Source organism: Camelus ferus, chromosome 13 (genome assembly GCF_009834535.1).
Source record: "Camelus ferus isolate YT-003-E chromosome 13, BCGSAC_Cfer_1.0, whole genome shotgun sequence".
NCBI lineage: Eukaryota > Metazoa > Chordata > Mammalia > Artiodactyla > Camelidae > Camelus > Camelus ferus.
Window position 1 is genome coordinate 25,234,708 of NC_045708.1, and position 22,265 is coordinate 25,256,972.

General features: G+C 38.4%; 1 protein-coding gene across 3 annotated transcripts in view; it reads left to right on the forward strand.

Moving 5' to 3' along the window:
- Positions 1-21,806, forward strand: part of LOC102513428 (argonaute RISC component 4) — a 33,583-nt gene extending 11,777 nt beyond the window's left edge. For all 3 annotated transcript variants that reach the window (XM_032495911.1, XM_032495912.1, XM_032495914.1), the window contains exons 5-18: positions 64-200; positions 301-435; positions 1,130-1,217; positions 3,264-3,411; positions 3,674-3,793; positions 3,922-4,050; positions 4,296-4,429; positions 5,456-5,640; positions 6,676-6,835; positions 9,486-9,801; positions 9,952-10,086; positions 15,349-15,450; positions 15,711-15,910; positions 17,980-21,806. In XM_032495911.1, coding sequence (XP_032351802.1) covers positions 64-200; positions 301-435; positions 1,130-1,217; positions 3,264-3,411; positions 3,674-3,793; positions 3,922-4,050; positions 4,296-4,429; positions 5,456-5,640; positions 6,676-6,835; positions 9,486-9,801; positions 9,952-10,086; positions 15,349-15,450; positions 15,711-15,910; positions 17,980-18,088 — 2,098 coding nt within the window. In that variant the 3' untranslated portion in view covers positions 18,089-21,806. The remainder of the gene's footprint in view (positions 1-63; positions 201-300; positions 436-1,129; positions 1,218-3,263; positions 3,412-3,673; positions 3,794-3,921; positions 4,051-4,295; positions 4,430-5,455; positions 5,641-6,675; positions 6,836-9,485; positions 9,802-9,951; positions 10,087-15,348; positions 15,451-15,710; positions 15,911-17,979) is intronic.
- Positions 21,807-22,265: the final 459 nt, after the last annotated feature.

A 22,265-nucleotide genomic window follows, 5' to 3' on the forward strand; every position in this document is an offset into this window, starting at 1 on the left:
GAGAATGAAATGAAAGACCTTTCAAGTTTTTATTGTGAAACATGCAAACTCTTGTTCCTTCAGGTACACTCCGGTGGGGCGCTCCTTTTTCTCACCTCCAGAGGGTTACTACCACCCTCTGGGAGGGGGCAGGGAGGTTTGGTTTGGCTTTCATCAGTCTGTGAGACCTGCCATGTGGAATATGATGCTCAATATTGACGGTAGGATGGGATTCTTTTTACCTTTATTCTTTTGACTTTTTTTTTTTTTTTATCCTTTCCCTTTCCTGGAAGCTAAGTATCCTTCTTCTTTGTTTGTTAGTATCTGCAACTGCTTTCTATCGGGCTCAGCCTATCATTGAGTTCATGTGTGAGGTTTTAGACATTCAGAACATCAATGAACAGACCAAACCTCTAACAGACTCCCAGCGTGTCAAGTTTACCAAAGAAATCAGAGGTAGGTGTTTGCATTACTGTGGTCTTCAGAGGCAGCTCAGCATGTTGCAAGGAGCATGGTCTTGGAGTCAGACATACCTGGGCTTCCATTCCATCCCAGTCAGTTCTATCATTGCAACCTCAGGCAAGTTACTTAGTTGCTGTAAGCCATAGTTTATTCATCTCTAAGTTTAAGATAAGTATCTTGTAAGATTGCTGTGAGAATTAAATGCAACTAGATGTATAAAGCTTCTAGCACAATACTTGACACATATCAGGTACTCAGTAAGTATTATTCTTACTTCCTTGAAAACTTCCATTTTAATGAAATAAGACAAGTTCATTTATTCTCCTCTGAGAAATTCTTTTTTCCCTTACTTGTTTTTAGCTGTCTTCTCTTATTAAACTGCAAACTTCGTAAGGGCTGTCTCCAGACCCAAGAATAAGCACAAAGCACAGCTGATGCTTAATAGATATTTATTGAATGATGCAATACATTAAAGTAGGTTGCAAATCTTAAGTCATCTGGGTTCTAATTTTTTTCTGCTTGGCAGAAGCTTTTTTGCCTATACGTGATGAAATAGTTCCCATATCTTTGCAACTTTTGTCCTGTGCAATGTCAAACCTTTCCGAAGACAACATTCAAATCATTTTTTTCTGTCTCTGTGATTTTAATTAATATTGTTTTGACCTTTTTTTTTTTTTTTAAACTTCAGGTCTTAAAGTTGAAGTAACCCACTGTGGACAGATGAAACGAAAATATCGAGTTTGTAATGTGACTAGACGGCCAGCCAGTCATCAAACGTATGTTAACCGCATCTAAAATAATACCATTACGTTTTTGGTAACAGAGGAAGCTAGCATAATCATTTGAGAAATTAGTATCCCATATCGTAATTTTAAAAATCACTGAGATCTTCACTTTTAAGCACTCAAGCTTAAAAAAAGTTTTAAATATTTTTGTTAGAGCTCTTTATAAAACGTATTTACTACCTTTAATTCATTTCGCCTCTTAGAGTATGCTGAAACATAGATTAACTTTTATATAATCATGCATAGTCATCGTTATAACATCGTTTATTATAGTGTCGTAATTCTCAGGGCATGGCCGGAAGGATCTATTAAGTCATAAAGGCTGTCATGAGAAGATATGTATTGCTTTATGCTTTATGTGGACTTTTCTTCCTCCTTTTGTAGCTAGCTGTCACATCTTCCTAGCTGTCCGTGTGTATGGAATGCCTCCAGCAGCACACTCATTTTCACTCCTCCAGTCTCATTTTTCTAATCACTCAACCTCTAATTTACTGTGAACTATGCCTAATGAGAAAATACATAAGCAAATGCTTTTTAAATGACCATATCTGTAAGTTTTACTCCTGTAATCAATATCATTAAACTCATGTCTGACAGAAACATAAATATTGGCTCTTCTAAGTAAAAAGCATAAACTTGACTATATAAACTTTACACTATTTTACTTACTCAGAAGACTTTTTCAAACAAGTGTACATCAAAATCACCTGGAGGGCTTTGTTCTAGATAGTTGAAATTTTGAGGTGATATCTGAATAGATACAGTATATTAATTAGTCTGATTTGAATAAATTATTCAGTACAAACTCATGTACACATCATTTGAATTTCTTGAGTTGTAAAGTGACATTTCTGTATTCTTCATATTATATCATTGACTTTATTCTCTAGGGAAAAAAATGCTACCAAGGCCTTATGAGGTCACTATTGAGAATTGGGCCATTTGTTTCAAAAAGAACTGTGTCATAGTCATTTTAAATGACTATAACTCAATAAAAAATGTTAATATATATATATATTATATATATATATATAAAGCTCCTGGCATAGAGTAACCATTAAAAAAAAACAACTGTATCTTTTTCATTATTTAATTACTTCACATAACCCTGTAAGAATAATTATACTTATGGAACTATGTAATCTTTGCATGAAAATTAAAAGCACATCAATTTAAAAGTCTCATAGATAATCCTCAATGCATTGTTACTTTGTGGGGGGCATTAACAGGTAAAAAAGCAAAGTTAAAGTTATTATTATGCCAAGTGTTTGAGATAATTTGTCAACTGGAAGAGCCAAATAAGGAGAGTTTCTTAAATCATGCTCCCCAGTTTATACCAAATATCTTCACACAGTCTCGAGTTCGTGTATTTGGTCTTGTGGCCTCCAAATACACATATATTTGTCCTGGTTTGGGGATCTGAATGTGTGGCCCCAGTAACTATGATATACCAAAAGTTCTCTTAAGCAAATGAAACATATGTGGATGATCCAGGACCTTATTTGAATCTAATCATCTCTAAGAAGCCAGCAAGAGATTTTACTTGAATCTAATCATCTCTTAAGAAGCCAGGAAGAGATTTTATTTGTATCTGTAGGTGTTAACTGACCTCTAATGAGTCTCTGTATTTTTCTGGTTCTGCAGCTTCTTCTTGTATTAAATTCTTTTTCCATTTTCTTTTTTTTAAGGAGTAGTAATTTGGTTTGTTTGTTTGTTTGTTTGTTTGTTTGTTTATTAATGGTGGTACTGGGGATTGAACTCAGGACCTCATGCATGCTAAACACACACTCTACCACTGAACTGTACCCTTACCCCCCTTTTCCATATTAATTAAAAATTATTTTCCTCCTAGCTTCTAGAAACATGGAAAATTCCAACAGAGTTGCTGTCCTGATTAAATACTAGTGAAAATGGCCAGATAAAGATTGACTTGTTTTTTAAGTGATTAGTCAAGGTAGAAAATGTTAGTAGGCTTTTGTTTGTTTGTTTAAAAAAAAAAAGTGAAGAAATTTCTAAAAAAGACATTCTCTCCTATAGTTTTCCCTTACAGCTAGAAAATGGCCAAGCTATGGAATGTACAGTAGCTCAATATTTTAAGCAAAAGTATAGTCTGCAGCTGAAATATCCCCATCTTCCCTGTCTCCAAGTGGGACAAGAACAAAAGCATACATACTTGCCACTTGAGGTAAGCTAAACAAAATTTTCTTTTGCCAATCTATAATCTCTTGAATGAGTTTAAGAGGAAAAAAGAGTCATGTTCTAAACTAATTTTAGAATTTAGTATTAATTTCTAAAATATATTGCACAGATAGCTTCAGTATATAACAGAATTTTCTTTCTTTCTTTTTTTTTTTTTTTCGGAAATGGAAGATGTAAGATACTGTTCAGCAAAGGCTTAAGATACAGAAGCCCATTACACAAACTGATTCCGCTTTGCCTCTTGGTAGGTCTGTAATATAGTGGCAGGACAGCGATGTATAAAGAAGCTCACAGACAATCAGACTTCTACGATGATCAAAGCCACAGCAAGATCTGCTCCTGACAGACAGGAAGAAATCAGTAGACTGGTCAGTAAGGCATGGTCCTTAAGATAAGCTAGCTTTCAGATGAAAAAAAAAAAAAAACAATAGAAAACTCCTGATGGGACACAGGTACTCTTTGGGTTTTTATATATGCAGGCTTTCCTGTTCTTTAGGTGAAGAGTAACAGCATGGTGGGTGGACCTGATCCATACCTTAAAGAATTTGGTATTGTTGTCCACAATGAAATGACAGAGCTCACAGGCAGGGTACTTCCAGCACCAATGCTGCAGTATGGAGGCCGGGTAAGCCTTTTATTTTATTCAGCAAGCTTCTTCCAACAACCAGTCAAAAAGAGATCAATCCAGGGTTTTTCCACAACACCACAGTGAATTTACCCATAGTTTTACTCATTATTGCTTTTTGTCTTTTGACTAATACCAAGTAGAGTTTTGTCTATCCCCTCATCAACTTTAAAATGGCCTTAGATTGTAATGTCTTTTCTCTTTTCTTTTGTTTCTTTTTTGTTTTTTGTTTTTTGTTTTTAAAGAATAAAACGGTAGCCACACCCAACCAGGGTGTCTGGGACATGCGAGGAAAGCAGTTTTATGCTGGCATTGAAATTAAAGTTTGGGCAGTTGCTTGTTTTGCGCCTCAGAAACAATGTAGGGAAGATTTACTAAAGTGAGTATCTTCATATTTTCAGCTTAGTAATATCCCTTCCAGATATGAAAATACCATCTTTATGTGAATGTGCTGTGTGCACTGGCACTGAATCCCTGACTCCTATAGTGACACCATCTGGCTGTAGGAAAAAGACCTTGTTCTTATAGTAAATTGCAAACGGGAATTACGTTAAGAATCTGACTCAGCTTCCTACATTTAGCGCAGAAATTTGTGACTAACAAGGCTGAAGCAGTGCCGGATGGCAAATCCTTGAGTTCTTAGTGAAGCTTTCTTTGGGATTAATTGTATCTTTTCAGCTAAGAGAAAAACTAGTTCATTTTTAATCATTATAATTTACTAGTGAGCTTGTTTTCCTGCAAGGTCACTGACTAAGATCATTGGTTCAAGTCTTACAGATGCAGTTATCTATATAAAGGAAGTTAATCAGAATGGTGGAAAAAATCAAGGCAGGAAAAGGGAACTGGGATGAAAGAAAGGAATCCTACAAAATATTGGCAAATGCACAAAAGAAATTATTCTGAAAGCTTTATACATAGATTGAAGTAACTTCTCAGATCCAAATTAGAACTTCACAATGAATTTTGCTTTTTCATAAAGTGGTGATTTCTTTTGACATTGTTATTGAATCACATCTTTTACAAGTTTGAATGTAATCCTAAATATGCTAATTTTGTGACCATGTGTTTCCATGTTCTCAGTTGAACACAAGCTTACCCAATTATTTTTGTACCAGACTTACCACAGTACACATTATCTGCAATTTTGACCTTGCTTTTTTTCAGTCCAGAATTACTGACTTGAATGTTTTTTTAAAAAATCTTTCTGCATTGTAATTGCAGTGATACAACTGCCAGTCTATTTTTGGCAACCAGTTAAAGATTTTTTTTTTTTTGATTTGTTTATTTGTTTGTTTCTAATTTTGGCTAAGAATTTACAGAACTAAAAGAAGTATCTTAGGGGAAAATAAATGCTAAGAATATACCCTGAAATGAAAGCACTGTGCCACTGGTTCTATTTTAACAGGAGTTTCACTGACCAGCTCCGTAAAATTTCTAAGGATGCTGGAATGCCTATCCAGGGTCAGCCATGTTTTTGCAAGTACGCACAAGGTGCAGACAGCGTGGAGCCTATGTTTAAGCACCTGAAAATGACCTATGTGGGCCTACAACTAATAGTGGTTATCTTGCCTGGGAAAACACCAGTATATGGTATGGACCCCTTTAATGTTGAATGAGATATAGCAGTCAGGATACCTAACTAGGTTATGGTCCAGTCACAAATAATCCTGAACTCTCAGTGGCTCAAAGCAACGAAGTTTATCTTTTGCTCTTGCTGTGTGCCCATTGAGGGTAGACTGTGTCCTCTGCTCTGTATAATTTTCACTCTGAGACCCAGTTGCTACTTGGAATGTTGCTAGCCCCATGGCAGAGAGAAAAGAGAGCTCTGGAGGGTTCTTAACTTCTGCAGTTTTTGGCCGTGACTAGCTGAATGGCCCAACCAACCTATGTGGGGGAAGTGGGAGGGAGGGCAGGAAATGCAGTGGAAATGAGGGCCAGGGCATGCAGGGCAATTCTACCATCATCCCCAAAGCAGGGAGACTAGGACTGTCTTGTGGAAAGCACTTAGGCATATTAGCGTGGGGGAGGCTACCACGTCCAGAAAAGGAGCTGCTTGGTTTGTATCTCTTTCAAGAAGGATGATACAAAGTTCTTTCGGCTATCATCTAAGTAAAGGATTTGGAAACTACATAGACCAGCCATTTGAACTTTATAAAATGTATTCAACCCTCTCTATATTTGTTTCTTTTGTTGCCTTCTGTTTATCTTCAGTGTTTAGAGGGGGGAAAAAGGAAGAAAAAAACCCTTAAAATTCAAAGGGCTGGTGTATGTACTGAGAGGGAGGAGCTGGGAAGATTGATTCCTTTGCTAGACGGGTCCTGTGGGAAGAGGAACCTCAAGGGACAGAGTGAGTGGTGGCAGGCAGTGGAAGAATAAAGGAAGTGGGCTGGCTTTCAAGGCATACAGGAGGGAAGAAAAGGAAATGGGGAGGACCTACCCAAACTCAAAAAAAAAAAAAAATTGCCCTTAGGGTTTAGCAGATGAAAGGACCACAGATGAAAAGCCTCTAGCACAGTGTACAATATATAGTAGGCACTCTGTAAATGTTAATCTGTGGGAGGTTTCCCTCTACTTTAGGAGAATATATAAACATTTTAAAATTAATTAATAAACTTATTTTTGTAGCGGAGGTGAAACGTGTTGGAGATACTCTCCTGGGTATGGCTACACAGTGTGTCCAGGTAAAAAATGTAGTGAAGACCTCACCTCAAACCCTTTCCAACCTTTGCCTGAAGATAAATGCAAAGCTCGGAGGAATTAACAACGTGCTCGTACCTCATCAAAGGTAAGATCCTGAACTCTGTTTTTCCTTTTTTTCTTAAGATCTAACTTATGTAATTTACAATAAAGTGCACAAATCTCAAATATGCATCTTGATTACCTTTATATACTTATATACTCGTGTAACCACCTGCCAGGTTAAGATATAGAACACTTCCAGCACCTATTCAGGCTCCCTTGTGGCCCCTCCCAATAGATAACCCCCAAAGGTACCACTCTGACTTCCAGCTCCATAGATTAGTTTTGCCTGTTTTTGAACTTCATATAAATGGAACCACACAGTATGTACTATTTTGTGTCTGTCTTCTTTTGCTCAGTGTTATGTCTCTGAGATTCATTCACATTGCTGTTTTAAGTGGAAGTTTATTCTTCTTTGTTGGGTAGTATTTCATTATATGCATATACGACAAATTCTTAGTTATTCCTGTACATTCATTAGACAAGTCGTCTACATTTTTGGTGGAATTAAGTACTCTTTCTCTTGTGTATTTATCTAAGAGTAGAATTGCTCAGTTATAGAAAATGTATGTATTTAGCTTTGATGGATACTATCAAATACAGTTGTCCACCTCCCCCCAATCCACAGTTTCACTTCCCATGGTTTCAGTTACCCGCAGTCAACCTCTGTTTGAAATGAAAAATTCCAGAAATGAACAGTTCATAAGTTTTAAATTGCATGCTGTTTTGAGTAGCATGATGAAATCTCGAACTGTCTCTCTCTGTCCAGCCGTGGATGTGAATCATCCCTTTGTCTGGCATATTCACACTGTATATGCTACCCATTAGTATAGGAGAAACTATGGTATATTTAGAGTTTGGCACTGTCTGCAGTTGCAGGCAGCCACCGGGAATCTTGGATCATATCCCCTGCAAATAAGAGGGCACTGTAGTATTCCAAAGTGGTCATACCAATTCACCACTTCCACTGAGAGTTCTAGTTACTCATGTTCTTGCCAACACTTGGTGATATCAGTCTTTTCAGTTTTAGCCATTTTGGTTAGGGTAAGAGTATTTCATTATGATTTTAATTTCCATTCCTCTGATAGTTAAAGCATATTGAGCACATTTTCATATGCTTATTGGCTATGTGGGCATCCTCTTCTGTGATGGACATGTTCAGTCCTTTGCCCATTTCTTAGATTGGATTGCTCTGCATTAATTTGTAGTGTTGTTTATGTTTTGAAGTAGTATCTGACTTGTCAACCCTAAAATGTTTTTATGTGAAATCCTGTATGTGAAAGTGATTCAGAAAGTTAAATTTGGGCTGTGATCTTAGTCATTTCCATGCTTGAGAAGAAGGTGAACTTGATTACCTTAGTCTTGCACAGTCAGGTCACAGTTCTCATGTGTGTCCTTGAATGAACTTCTAGGTAAATAAATTCTTCCTGAAACATTGGTAGATGAGGTGTACAGGCCATAGGGGAAGTTAACCTAAAGCATGATTTAACTTTACCCCAAATACTGTAACATAGCGGCATAGAATGCATACGTTTTTGTTAGACTTCCTGGGTTTGGATTCCAGTTTTCTCATTTCCTAGCTGTATCATCTTGAGCAATTTCCTTATCCTCTTATATCTTATTTTTTTTAAATCTGGAAAATTAAGATGATAATTGTACCTCCTTCATAGAATTGTTGTAAGGACTAAATGAATCCATCCATGTAAAGAACCTAGCACAGTGGCTGGTACATAATATATGAAATATATGTTCTGTATATGTATGTTTTATATACATATTATTCATATATTATATATACACACACACTCTTATACCATTCTGTACCAAGCCCATGTTGTATGATGATATAGAGAAATACAATACAGTCTTTGTCCTCATAGAAGTTCATCTTTAGTACCTATTAAATGAGATTGTGAGATTTTGGGTGCCTCCTAGATTATACTTTAAAAATCAATACTTGCAGTCTCAAATCTTACCTTTAAGAATTCACCAAAGAAGCATGTATGATATTTTTCTCCTTGGTTCCCTCAATGGAGAAATCAGTGCCAAATAAATGAATTTGTTCTTTCAACAAATATTAGTTGAATGCCAGCTGGGAGCTAGGCAGTGTTCTAGGCATGAGGGATACATACAGCAGTAAACAAGACAAAGCAAAACAGAATTCCTGCCTTCATGGAGCTAATATTTGTATGTGTGTGGGGGTGGGTTAATATAGTAAATAAATTACGTAAGTAAAATATGTGGTAAAAATGATAAACACTACAGAGAAAAATAAAATAGGGAAGGAAATAGACTTTATTATCTTCCTTAAGTCTCATATCTTGGGGATTTTGTCCCAGTGCCATGTGCATCCTGCAATTCTGTATCCATTGTAGAAATCCTAGGATCCCAAGAGAGCCTCTTCTGGGAAGTTTTTTCCTTTACACACAGAGATTTTGTTAAATTTGGGTTAAGTCCTCTTCTTGATTCTTCCCTTCCTACTATTACAGAAGAACCATGTTGGCTTCTTCAGTCAATTCAGATTCATTGTACTGGGTGACACAGATACTCAATGGGCCTTAGAGTTCTCTCTCAAAGAGCACAAGTCTTCATTCTCTCTTGTAAGATTGTATCTCTGATTGTATCTGGTGAGCTTGTTAAACGAAAACACTTGCAACTGTATGCCTGAGTGGCAATGTCTCCTTAAATCTGAGCAGGCCCTCGGTGTTCCAGCAGCCTGTCATCTTCCTGGGAGCAGATGTCACGCATCCCCCAGCAGGGGATGGGAAGAAGCCTTCCATCGCAGCAGTGGTTGGCAGTATGGACGGCCATCCCAGCCGGTACTGTGCCACTGTTCGGGTGCAGACTTCCCGCCAGGAGATCTCTCAGGAGCTCCTCTATAGTCAGGAGGTAATCCAGGACCTCACTAACATGGTTCGAGAGCTGCTGATCCAATTCTACAAATCCACACGCTTCAAACCCACTCGGATCATCTATTACCGTGGAGGGGTATCCGAGGGACAGATGAAACAGGTATTCTCATTATCCTGCACTTGCCCCCTGGGGCTTCTAGGTGTCTGACGGAGCTTCCTTCCATCTGCCACTCTGGGTAAATCAGATCTGAGAGATATCTGAGAGATAAACAAGTTCTCAATTAAACATCATTCCATTTCTAACTCCTAGGTAGCTTGGCCAGAACTAATAGCAATTCGAAAGGCATGTATTAGCTTGGAAGAAGATTACCGGCCAGGAATAACCTATATTGTGGTGCAGAAAAGACATCACACACGACTCTTCTGTGCAGATAAAACAGAAAGGGTAAGAACACATAGGATAAGCTTTATCATCTGATGCAAGTGAGTGTGTTTTTGAGTAGGCATACATACAATTTTTTTCCTAAAAACAGAAGTGCCTAATAATATTTTAATGAATATACTGACTCCAATTGAGCTTAGATGAGCAATTCTAAATGATACAGGTTTCAAGACTGAGTATTTCTCTTATGTGACATAAATACTTGTTTCTAGGGTTCTTAGGTGGCGGGGGGTAGGAGGAAGTTGGAGGTAAAAACATGCCAGGTACACTATGGTGATGCAGGCAGCCTCCAAAGGGAAGGTTTATCTATTTGGACTTTATTGCCATTTGCTTCTTTTTCCTACCAGTGCCTAAGGCATGGTTCTAGGATGTAAAGAAGAATTTCTCTTCCAAATGATTTTACATTGGTGCACGGGATTCTTAGGGTACACACTCCGAACACCTGTGATGTCACACTTATTAACCATGGGCGAGTTAACTTCTCTAAGCCATAATGTTCTCAACTGTAAAGTGTGATAAGACCAATCCCTATCTCACAGGGTTGTTATTAAGGATTAAATTAGTAAATGAATGTCAATTAGGGGTACAGTTTCCAGCATTTGATAAAAGGCATTTTGGATAACCTACTTATAATCTGATATTGTGTATAAACTAGGAAAATTTTAGGTACATAATGTTGGATGACTTTACTTCAATGATCTTTTCTATGACATCATCTTTTCCAGACCCTCCCTGATCCACCTCAAGAGAGACCAATTCTTTCTGTTACCTAATCTTGTGGGTCACTCCCACTATTTTCTAATACATTCTTAGTTTTTGTCTCTAATCCAAGGCTAAGCTGTTTCTTCTTGTTTTCAGAACCATTGGAGAACTAAGGTTTTCTCCTTGGGCCCCAGTTCCGCCAATCACCCAAACTCTGACTTGGTAATACTTCTTAGATTCTGCTAATACAAATTCTCTGAACTCCTGCCCGAGCTCTGAGCACAGAACATCCTGGCACCCCTCCTTAACTGGGTTGTCACTCTCCATCCCTCTGTCAGTTTGCTGTTAATGTAACTTTAGGACCTGGATTATCTTTCTGAAACCCCAAGCTATCTCATAGCTTTGTTCTTTACCATCCAGTGTCATTCCTGACCTTTGAAGATTGACAGTCCCAATCCTTGGTCTGCTTTGTACCCCTGACACTTACTAACGTCTTCAGTTCTCTAAACATGCCTCTTGCCAGTCTCCAGCTCTGACTTAGTACACTTGCCCTTTCCTTTGCTCCTACTCTTAGGTTGATAGAGGTTGCTGAGGAAGGAAATTCATTTATTTAACAATGAACCATATTACAAGTTTGTGATGGGAAATCATAGCCAGGCCTTTGATGCTGTAATTGTTTTCATTTATTATATTTCCCCATAGCATCTGTTCCAAACCTTTATCCTCTTCTCAAATCCCCAGCCTTATCCATAAGGGCTTCATTGCCAGCAATTTACATTGCCATCAATAGAACAATCTTCTGTTTCCTCCAGAAAACAAAATCTGGAAGACATGGATTTTTCTCACCTTCTTCTCCTCTGCATTCAAATTTAGCTAAGTCTTGTGTTTTCTTATCTTCTTCCTTGAATCTCTGAGGCTAATCTCTCCACCTATGTGTTCTGCCCTCCCACCTATGCTTTTCTTAAACTTTCTGCCTTCTCTAGAGCCTCACTTCATTAATAACCCATTATTTTTCAAAATTTTAATTTTCCTCAATCTATTGCCTCCCTCTCCTCACTCTCTAAAGTTTCTCAGCCCTTCCACAGGCACCCCCAAAACTTCCCTTCACTCTGCTTCTCCTTCAGCCTACCTGTCATCTTTTCTTTCCTCCCTTTCATGACCAGACTTTTAGAAAAAAAAAAAAAAAAAAAAAGACGATTTTTTTTTCTGTACTTCCTCACGTCATACTTCACTTCTCTGTAGCCTAACTTTGATTTCAGCGACTCCACTGAAGTTGTTCTCTCAATGACTTGCTCATTTTGAATCCAGCGATGTCTTGTCAAGTCTCCACACTGACTTCTTCGCATCACTTATGGACAGTTGCCTTCTTTGGCCTTAGCAGTGTGACTTTCCAGGTTCACTAGCCACCTCTGTAATTAGGCTTTCTTTGACTCCTCTTCCTCCTCTGTCCATTAAACCTTGATGTTACCTGGCATTTCATATTTCTCTCTGACTTCTCAATTTTGACTCTCTTTAGTATATGAGACTTATTTACTTATAGATTCCTAAATCTGTACTTCTAGCCCCAGATTTTCTATGCAGCTCCTGCTCTGCCCTTCTAATTGTCTACCCGTTTACTTAGATGCTCTGTAGGCATTGTATCAGTCAAGATAGGCCAGGCTGTGCTGTGGTAACAAAAGACTCCAAAGTCTTAGTGGCTTACAAAGATTTGTTTCTTGCTCATATTACACATTCATTGTGGCTGCAGCTGTGACTCCACTGTCTTCCCTTTGGAGCCTAGGCTGACAGAGGAGCATCTCTCTGGAACATCGCCAGTCATTGTAACAGAGGGGAGAAAAGATACATGACAAGCCACATGCTGGCTCTTAAAGCTTCTGCCCAGAAGTAACACATTTCAGGCTACATTTTATCAGCCAAAGGAAGTTTCATGGCCACTCCTGAGTTAATTGGGTGGGGATGTATAATCCTCCTCCAGGGAGGAGCAGCAGAATATTTGGCACCAGTGATACAATCCACCACAGACATTTCAAGCAAAACACGTCTAAACCTTCTCCTTATTGTTTTATCCTCATCTGAAACCTATTCCTCCCCCAGTTTTCCTCTTCATCTATTGCTTGGCATCACTGTATATTAGTCAGCCAAGCTAGAAACTTCAGAGTTGTCTTTAAATTCTTCTCCTCTATTCATGTCCCCCCTTTCCATGCTCAGTTGGTCAAATAGTCCTCTGTGTTCTACCCTGAAATCTCTTGTCTCAGTTGTTCCTCTTGTGTGTTCCATCTGCCCTAGGCAGAACTCTGCGGCTTTGCAGGCATTCGACACCCTCCACCAGCTGTCAGGGCTAGGTTTTTTAAATACAGGTTTTGTCCTGTCACTCCACTGTTCAGAAAATCTTCATATATCCCCCATTGCCTACCAAACGCTGTCTTATGGTGTTCCATGTTTTCCCAAGGTAGCCAAAATGTAGCATTTTAGTTTGATCTTTCATCATGTCCTCATTCACCTTCCATTAGCAATATGACTGTTTCCATTTCCTATATACATTGTGTATTTTTATCCCTGGAATGACCACATCCATCCTACCCTTTTTTCCCATTGTTTTTATTAAGATATAGATAGAGTAAAGTTACTATTTTTACTGTACTGTTCTGTAAGTTTTGGCAAATTCATATAGCTGTGTGACCACCAGCTTAAAAAACATATAGAATGATTCCATCACACACAATAATTTTCTCATGCCCTTTGGTAGTCAACCTTTCCCCCCACCTACAGTCCTTGACAACCACTGATGTATATTCTGTCTCTGTAGTTTTGTTTTTCCCAGGATATCATATGAAAAGAAGTCATAGCCTTTGTCTGGCTTCTTTTACTTAGCATAATGTATTTGAGATTCATCTGAGTCATTGTGTGTATCAATAGCTTGTTCCTTTTTGTTGCTTTGTAGTATTTTATGATACAGATGAACCACAGTTTATCCATTCCTGACTTTAAGGGTTATTTGAAATGTTTCACATTTTTATTCCATCCCCACTTTCAACCCTACTTATCCTATAAGGCATGGCTCAACCATTCCCTCCTACCAACTTTTCCCAGTGCCTTCCATAAGGCCCTTATTACATTGCATTGCAGTTCATTGCATATGGTTTTCATGAAGGGCAGGAGGGCAAGTTCATTAGTTCTCTCTGTGCCTTTGTCTCTTATCCCCAACATTTGCTGCAGAGCCTCACACGTGGTGTTCAAGCGATAATGATTGAAATGAACATGCTGGACCACCCCCCACTTTTGCCCCAGGGCAGCCCCTCTTTAGGCTCTCATCTGTAGATTCTAGAAGATTTTTAAAAAAGGGATTCTACAATCAAATAAGTATGGGAAATGCTTTATACTCTGTCTCCCTATTAAAGATTATACATTACTAGATAAAGGTTCTAAGAAGTCATATAATAGAAAAGCCTTTTAACTTTGGTTTAGCCCAGTATTGCTCAATTTTATTTGACCGTAAAAGACTTAAACACATCCTGCAGAACTAATATTCCTAAGTCACACACTTTGGGAAACAATGCTAGAACAATTGTAACTGACTTACATTTCCCCTTGTCCGGCTGGGTACCCAAGATCACATATGGAATTTGATGGAATGAGACTTCTCTATACTCATGTATATTATTATATGCATTGAGGTATGATCTTCAGCTGACAATAGTTAGAATGGAGCCAAATAAATTCCCATCAAATTTGTGCCAGTATGCTAAGTGAACTTCCTCATATAGAGCCCTGCCGTGCATCAGAAGTGGATGCAAACTCACCAAATAAAATAGCAAGATTTAATTCCTTTCCTTGCAAATATGTTTCTGAAATTCCCCTCTCTGCTTTTCCAGTTTGATTTTAGAGTTTGACCGTAGAAGAACTTTAGAATTTTAAAAGTATAAGAGATAATCACCTAATTTTACAGATGATCAGATTGAGGCCCAAAGATACCATGCTTTGTTCAAGGCATGTAGTTGCAAGGCTGGGCTCAGAACTGAAACTCTGGTTTTCCTAGTTCTCATTTCAATATACTCTTCCTGATAATGCATGTGTCAGTGAGTTCTTTTATTGATCCTATGAAAGTACTAGTTTTATGGAACTTGGTGAATCAGTTCAAAGATTCCTTCATCTTAACTTTTACTGAAAAAAATTTTTTCTTACTCCAAGTAAGGAATAAAACCAATTTTTTTTTCCTCAGAAAGCTTATCCATCTTAAATATCTCCCCTCTCCTCCACCAAGAACATAGCAATGTGTCGTTGGTAAAATAGATAGCAATAATGCAACCCAAAGCCATAGGTAAAATAATTCTTTGTCTGGATTCCCCTAGAGTATATTTGTTTGGGAAAATATTTAAGGATGAAATAGTAGGTCTAAGGGAAAGTTACAGAAATTTCAACATCTTGAATTAAACTAGTTTTCAAGAGTTCACTTAAGAAGAGTTTACTAACTCATTACTAATGAACACATAAAAGAAAAAAATGGTGTGAGCTCAGTTTAGCAGTTTGATGACTAATTATACTTTTTTTTTTTTTTTTTGGTAGGTGGGGAAAAGTGGCAATGTACCAGCAGGCACTACCGTGGATAGCACCATCACACATCCATCTGAGTTTGACTTTTACCTCTGTAGTCATGCAGGAATTCAGGTAATTTGGAAGCTGGTCCAGATCTGTGACTTGATAGGGAAGTGTTTGCAGATTCAGCAACCAGCTTGAGTAGACTTGTTATTAAACACCATATGTAACTTTGTTAATGCTTGCATCTTACAACTGTTATCTTTTGGCCTAGGTATCTGCTTATAGGTGTACTAGACGGGAATACTTATGAATTTAAGAAGTGTGTTCCAATTCTTCTCTCAAGTAGTCAACCCATGTTGGAAACATTAATCATAAAACTCTTTCTCCAGGGAACCAGCCGTCCTTCACATTACCAGGTCTTGTGGGATGACAATTGCTTCACTGCAGATGAGCTCCAGCTACTAACTTACCAGCTGTGTCACACCTATGTGCGGTGCACGCGCTCAGTATCTATTCCAGCCCCTGCCTATTATGCCCGGCTTGTAGCATTCAGGGCAAGGTATCATCTGGTGGATAAAGATCATGACAGGCAAGTTTCTCAGGCAAATAAAATCTTTCTATCTATGTTAGCAGCATGCTAAAAAAAAATATTAACTACTACAGAAAGCTTTTTGGAAGAGTTAAACTTCCTTTTAGAGTTTAAAGTTCAAGGAACAAATAAAATTGCATGTGCCTTTGAGAGCTGATAATGGAGCTTTTGGTCCAAGAAAGGCCCAGGCTTGTTTGTACTTGTGTGGTGTGTCTAAAGTCTTCCCCCCAAAAAGGAGTCTAGTTTAGAACTGTCTGTGGTTTTCCCATAGAGCCAAATGCATTTCTGTTCTGCTTGGGTTGTAAGCAGCCTCAAAACATGTCCAGCTCAGTGTCCTGGCTCGAGTCAGAGCAGTCGTAGGCCTGTGGATTCCACTTCATGCAAGGCCTGACTAGTTCACTTTGCTTTCAGTACCATCTGGGAGAAAGCACCAGAGGGAACCTGAGTGTGTGTTGGGGAAAGATGGGGTGCTAGACCATTCTTATCCCCAAATAAGGATCTCAAGAGAATCAGACGTTTTGACCTGTTACTGAGCTACTATTAAATAACTAAACAAGTTCTCTGCGTTAATTTTTTTCTTCTCCCAAATGACCATCTGCGAAGTGTAGCAGTTTCTGGGCTCTTCCCCAAGTATGAATTCAGCTGCTAAATAGTAGACATTCCACTGCAAGTCTATTTCTGTAAGGGTTGAAAATACGCTATTATGGAAAATGCCCAGCTGTGGCTTTGTACCTTCCACTCTGCAATATACAAATTCATTCAACACATTTATTAGGTATTGACTATGTTGCCCAGCACTGTGCTAGGTACTGAAAACACTACATTGAGGAAGACATGTTTCTTGGGATTTTATATTTCAGTATGGGAGACAATACAGGCAAACATAGAACTGACAGTTAGCCCAAAGCAGTATAGATGAAAGTGCAATTGAACGTCAGAGGAAAGTCTGTTAGAGGAGATTTCATAGCTGGATGGGTAGGATTTGGCTCTACAAAAAAGAGAAAAGGATTTTCGAAGCAGAGGGAGTAATGGACACAAAGAAGAAAAGTGACATGTTTGGACAATAGCAAGTTTTTCTTGGCTGGAACATTTGAAAGGGGAAGAGCAGGCACGAAGCTGGAAAAGTACATTAGAGCAAGACTGTCTTTGTTAAAAATAAAAGGCTATTCCTGGGATTAAAAAAAATTATTCAATAGTTAAGTGGGTGTGAGTGGCAGAGAAGAGGATGAAGTAAAAGATGACTAAGACTTTGAGCCTAGATGATAAGGGTAATAATAATTTAAGTAGAGAAATCAGAAGAGGGATGGTGATTCCCCATTTACTGAGCCCCTTTGGATCCCATGGTGCCCTGAAGAGGTATGTCCAGAAGTTGTTATTGTCATTCTAAAAGATCATAGTTCAGAAGAGTTGCTGCTTGTCCAAGGTTGTATGGCTAGTGAGGGGAATACAAGAAAGTCTCGTGGCAGAGTAACATTTGCTGAGTATCTACTATGTTCTAGCACTGTGCTAAACACATTCATTCATTCATTCATTCAACAAATGGTTATTGAGGCAACGCTGTGTGCAAGGCACTAGAGATTCAATGGTAAGATAAACAAAGTTGCTGTTTTCTTGGCGATCACATCCTAGTGGGCAAATAAATAATTATCCAAATAATTATCTTTCAAATGAAAGAAAAGTACAGGATTCTATGAGTGTATATTCTAGGTGGCTCTAATCTGAACTTTGGAGTCAGGAAAGATTTCTTTGGGGGAAATGATATTTGACTGAAGCCTAGAGGACAAGTAGGCATTAGCCAGATATAACAGGCAGTGAAAGTCCTTATGTAGGCACTGTTAAAGATTTGGGTCATTGCAGACATTATTCTATTTAAGTATTGCAACAGCCTATTAAATAAGTTATATTGTATTTTTCAACTGAGTGAACTGATGTTTAGAGAGATGTTACAAGTTATTTAAGGAGCCACAAGCTGAGCCTCATCTTGAATCCAGGACTATGCATGCTATTTGAAACATGTGCAGTTTGAAGTGGTCTTTTGTGATACATGGTTTTTTGCTTTCTTTTTGCAGTGCGGAAGGCAGTCACGTGTCAGGACAGAGCAATGGCCGAGATCCTCAGGCCTTGGCTAAAGCTGTGCAGATCCACCATGATACCCAGCACACAATGTATTTTGCCTGAGAGTCTCAGAAAAAAAACTCAACCAATTTGACACCCCATGCAGCCTCAAAATGTTTCAAATGCCTACTGCCTCTAGAGAGCCAAGTTGACTTCAGATGGTCTTCTACCAGCAACTCGAAATAGTTGCACTGAATCTATACTTTGCAGCGCTGTCTGATGCATCAACAAAATTGAGCCATTTTTTTTAAAGTAATAGGTACTCATAGATTGTCTTTTCTGATGCACTGGACTGAATTTTTACCTCATCATGCAAAGGCTGATCAGCCTGAACTTTCTAAAGGACTTTACAAGAAAGGTTTCTATGGAATATTTTGCTAGCTGTGGTGTTCACCGCATCCCTCTAGTCTTACAAGAGAAGGTTATTTCTTTTTTTCTGTATTCATTGAGTGGGGTGTGTGCATAAATGGGAGAGAAAAACCAAACAATCTACTTCAGTTCAGTGTAACTATTTAATTGTGTGGGTCCATAGAGTTTTTAATGGAGATTTCTGACTTTGCCACTGTAAATGCCTTTAACGAGCATTAATTTTTGAAAGTTTTACAGAGTTTTATTAGTTTTACTACTTTATCTTTTTATCTCTACAGACTTGTGTTGGTGCAAGTACAGGCTGCCAGGCAATTGCACTAAATTTGGCTGCAGATTCAGACAGGCAGTTATCTTATTTGGTTGACTTTTGTGAATGTGTAACACAAACCGATGTAATGCATGTCACGGTGACAGATAACACTGCCATGGTAAAAGTACTCATGTTTCCCCCACTTTGAAAAAAAATTAGCTTTTAGTGTTTTTCAAAGTTTTCAAAAGTGCCCATTTTATGCTGCTGTGTGGTTTGTTAGAGCTAAATGATTTTTAAACTTTTCTCATAGAAAGTTAACTTTGGCAATAAACATTTTTTAAGGTCACTCCTCTTCCTCCCCCTGATAATGTAGTTTTTTAGATGAGATTTCAGTATGATTTTTATCAGCTATTTCTTATAGATCATAATCTGGCAATTTCTGAAACCGATCAGAAAAAATATATATTTCCTTCTTTTTAAAGAATTATTTTTATCTGTTTTATAGTCACAATTGGTGTCCTGTCACTTCGTTTTAAAATAAGCTAGAACCAGGATGCTTCCTTATTGGATAGGCTTTTGTCAATCCTCAAGGTACATTGAGTGATGCTGCAACTTGCAAAAGATCTACCAGCATTTAAAACCTTTTTCCCTGGGAATCAAGGTTACTCACACAACTACTTGCAGTGCAAATTTTCTGTTTCTCTTTCAACCTGAAATATATTTGGTGGAATTTCCTTCCTTTTATTAAACAAAAACTGCATAGAAAAGGTTGATTTTTCTTAATAGATTCTGGATTCAGTTCACAGGGAGACGGGATTCCTTTCTTGTCCAAACAAAAAGAGTTGATGTAAAGCAAGCATCAGTTAAAATGTAGGGGTAATGTATTTTGTATTTAGTGTAGATAACACTTTGTGAATGGACAACAGTTACATAGAGTCTTGATAGTTCCAGCCAGTGTTTCCCAGCCCAAATTTTAGTGACTTGTAATTCTTTGTCCTGGAACATCAGGAGTGAAAGCTGGAGAGGAGGATAAAAGGCCCAGAGCCACTCCATATGACTGAGGAAGGTGCTGGGGGAAGAGATAGATGCTACACGGTAAAACGATTTTGCCACCTCTGTCTGGAAACTGCTGGTGGGGAAAACACTGGATCTAACGGTGAAGGATGTTTGCTTGAACTCATTAGCTAGTCCAAATCTCTTAAACTAGCCTTCTCAAAACCCCAGCAATATAAAGCACTGTTCCTCTTCAGTCTTTTAAACACGCTTGTAAATACATTAAAGTTTACATTTCTATGTGCTGTTGATCAGCGGCTCCACCAGTGTTTGCTGAGACTGGTCTCTGAGAGTTTTATAATGTATATCAAGTCCTAAAGCTCATTAAGATAGGAGTGCAGACGTCCTTGTTCTCTGCATAGAGTGGGATGAAAGCAAGCACTGTAACTGAGGCACAGCATAGGCAGGAGTGCAGAAGATGGCAGATGTTAATTTCTTAAGATTTTCCTTTTTTGCAAATACCTCACTTGGATACTACAAATCAGGACATGTTGGTGAGGGGCTGGCTGCTGCTTTTTATTCACACTTGTTCAGGGAGAGCACAGAAAATACCCTTCAGCTTGGCCACCGTGGACCCAAGAGGAGGAAGAACGGAAGCTTTTTTAGAAGAACTTGCTGGAGTCCAGGATGTGAGGAACTCTTGGTGGCTGGCTGGCTGGCCAGCGGGCACCACACCTGCACTTGTGTGCCTCGGACTTGCTTGATAATAATGCACAGAAGAAGCATCACTTCTCACCATCTCCTGGCATGTATTGGAGCAGGGAGCGAGGCAGAGTGCCACGAAGCCCTGACTTGCTTGCCTGCAATTGGGCTATACGCTCGACCTTGAACTATAGTTTATATGAAACTCAGTCAGTCCTAGTACACTGTGGGCAAATCAGTGTGGCAGAGGAGGAAAAGCCGGGAGGCCTATTTTTATAGGAAAACAGTACCTTTAAGGGTGCAATGCTGTCGTTTGGACAAAAGGAAAGAAATATGGAAGAACTAGAGTTGTTGGGAAAAACTTGCTGAGGGGTGAATCTTTAAGAGGGAATCACTGCAGAAACAGAGTTGCAGCAATACTATTGCAAGCAAGTCTGAATGCATGGTTTTAATTCAGCTTGACAATTTGAATACTTTAACCTCTTGGGACTGACAGAATCATTATGCATGTGTCAATCAATGGGAGGTGTGCATTCTCTAGAAGTAGGTTTAGGCTGTTTGTTTTTTTTAAAATGCAGCCTGTTTAGGCACTGTCATGTGGTATGAAAGATTTAAATGTAGCAATGCTAAAGAGTAACAATTTGGGGCTAAGGGGCAGGGGACATTAAAAGAGTGGTGAAGATCCAAATGTTGAATCAGTTATGTTTTGTTGTTGTTGTTAGCTGTAAAATGAACTAGCTGGCCTAACACAACCAGCAGTCTGGGCAGGCAGAACATAATCATTCTTACTGTAAATTCTATTTGCTGCTTCCAAAGGTGATGATTTACAAGCAGACATATTCTATATGGTCTGTATTTTAGGATCTGGTGCCCAGCCTATATCAGAGCTTACCTACCTGGCTCAGCTACCTACTCTTCCTGTGGGAAAAGGTAATGCACTGTTTAACAAGGCTCACCCTCTCCGCTCTGCCCTAGCTACCCTTTGTGGATGTGCTGTAAGATTTTCTTGCTCAATAGCGAGGCAGTAGCTCTGCTTTCATTTTAAGAAAGTGGAGGCTGAGGGCATTGTATCAATACTGCTTCAACTCCAAGGATTTTTCCTTGTAAAGTTAAAGGGAAGATCTTGTTATTGATTAACCATTTTCTTATCCCTTGCTATTGACATAGTCATTCTCTTTCTATGTCTAGTGGCTGAAAAATGTTTGCATTTGTTCATCTGACTGATGGTGTCATTTTTGTTTCTATATTGTTAGGTCTGTAATGTTTTAATATGTATTTTATTAAATTTGGACTGGATGTCTCTAGCAATACGAGGTACTTTCTAAACTATTGAGGGATGGGTGGTATCCCCATGTTGAGGTAAGATGATGGTTGTTTCAATTTTGCAATTTTTTTTTTTGGCCTGCAGGGATATTTTGTGTTCATGTGTCCAAAAAAGAATAAATTGGCATTCTTGTGCCAAACGTTGTTCTTCTTGTCAATTTTCTAATAAATATGGAGTATACTGTAATAGCAGCACACATGGTTGCTTTTTAAAAACAATTCCCTCAATTTAAGAAACCTGAGAAAAAAGAACAATGGGAAAACTGTGTTTTTAAATCCTAGGGCTCCCTATTTTTAGAAATTGTTATTTGGAAATTTTAGAAGAGAGTCTCACAATATTTCACGTGTAAGAATTTACAAACTTCATCAGGGTTCTGGGTACAGCTCTTAATGGGATGATTTCAGTAATGTTTTGAGAAAAATCTGCAGTCTTCAGAGGGCAGTATGGCCACATACTTTGTAAGACTACTTCTCTAGAGGAAGAGCTGCTCAAATTCACCTGTCTTGGGGCGATCCAATCTCATGTCTTTAAATTCTTACCAGCAAAGCTTTTTTTGTTAAGTCATGGCAAAGGTAATGAAGAAATTTATACAATATAGCCCT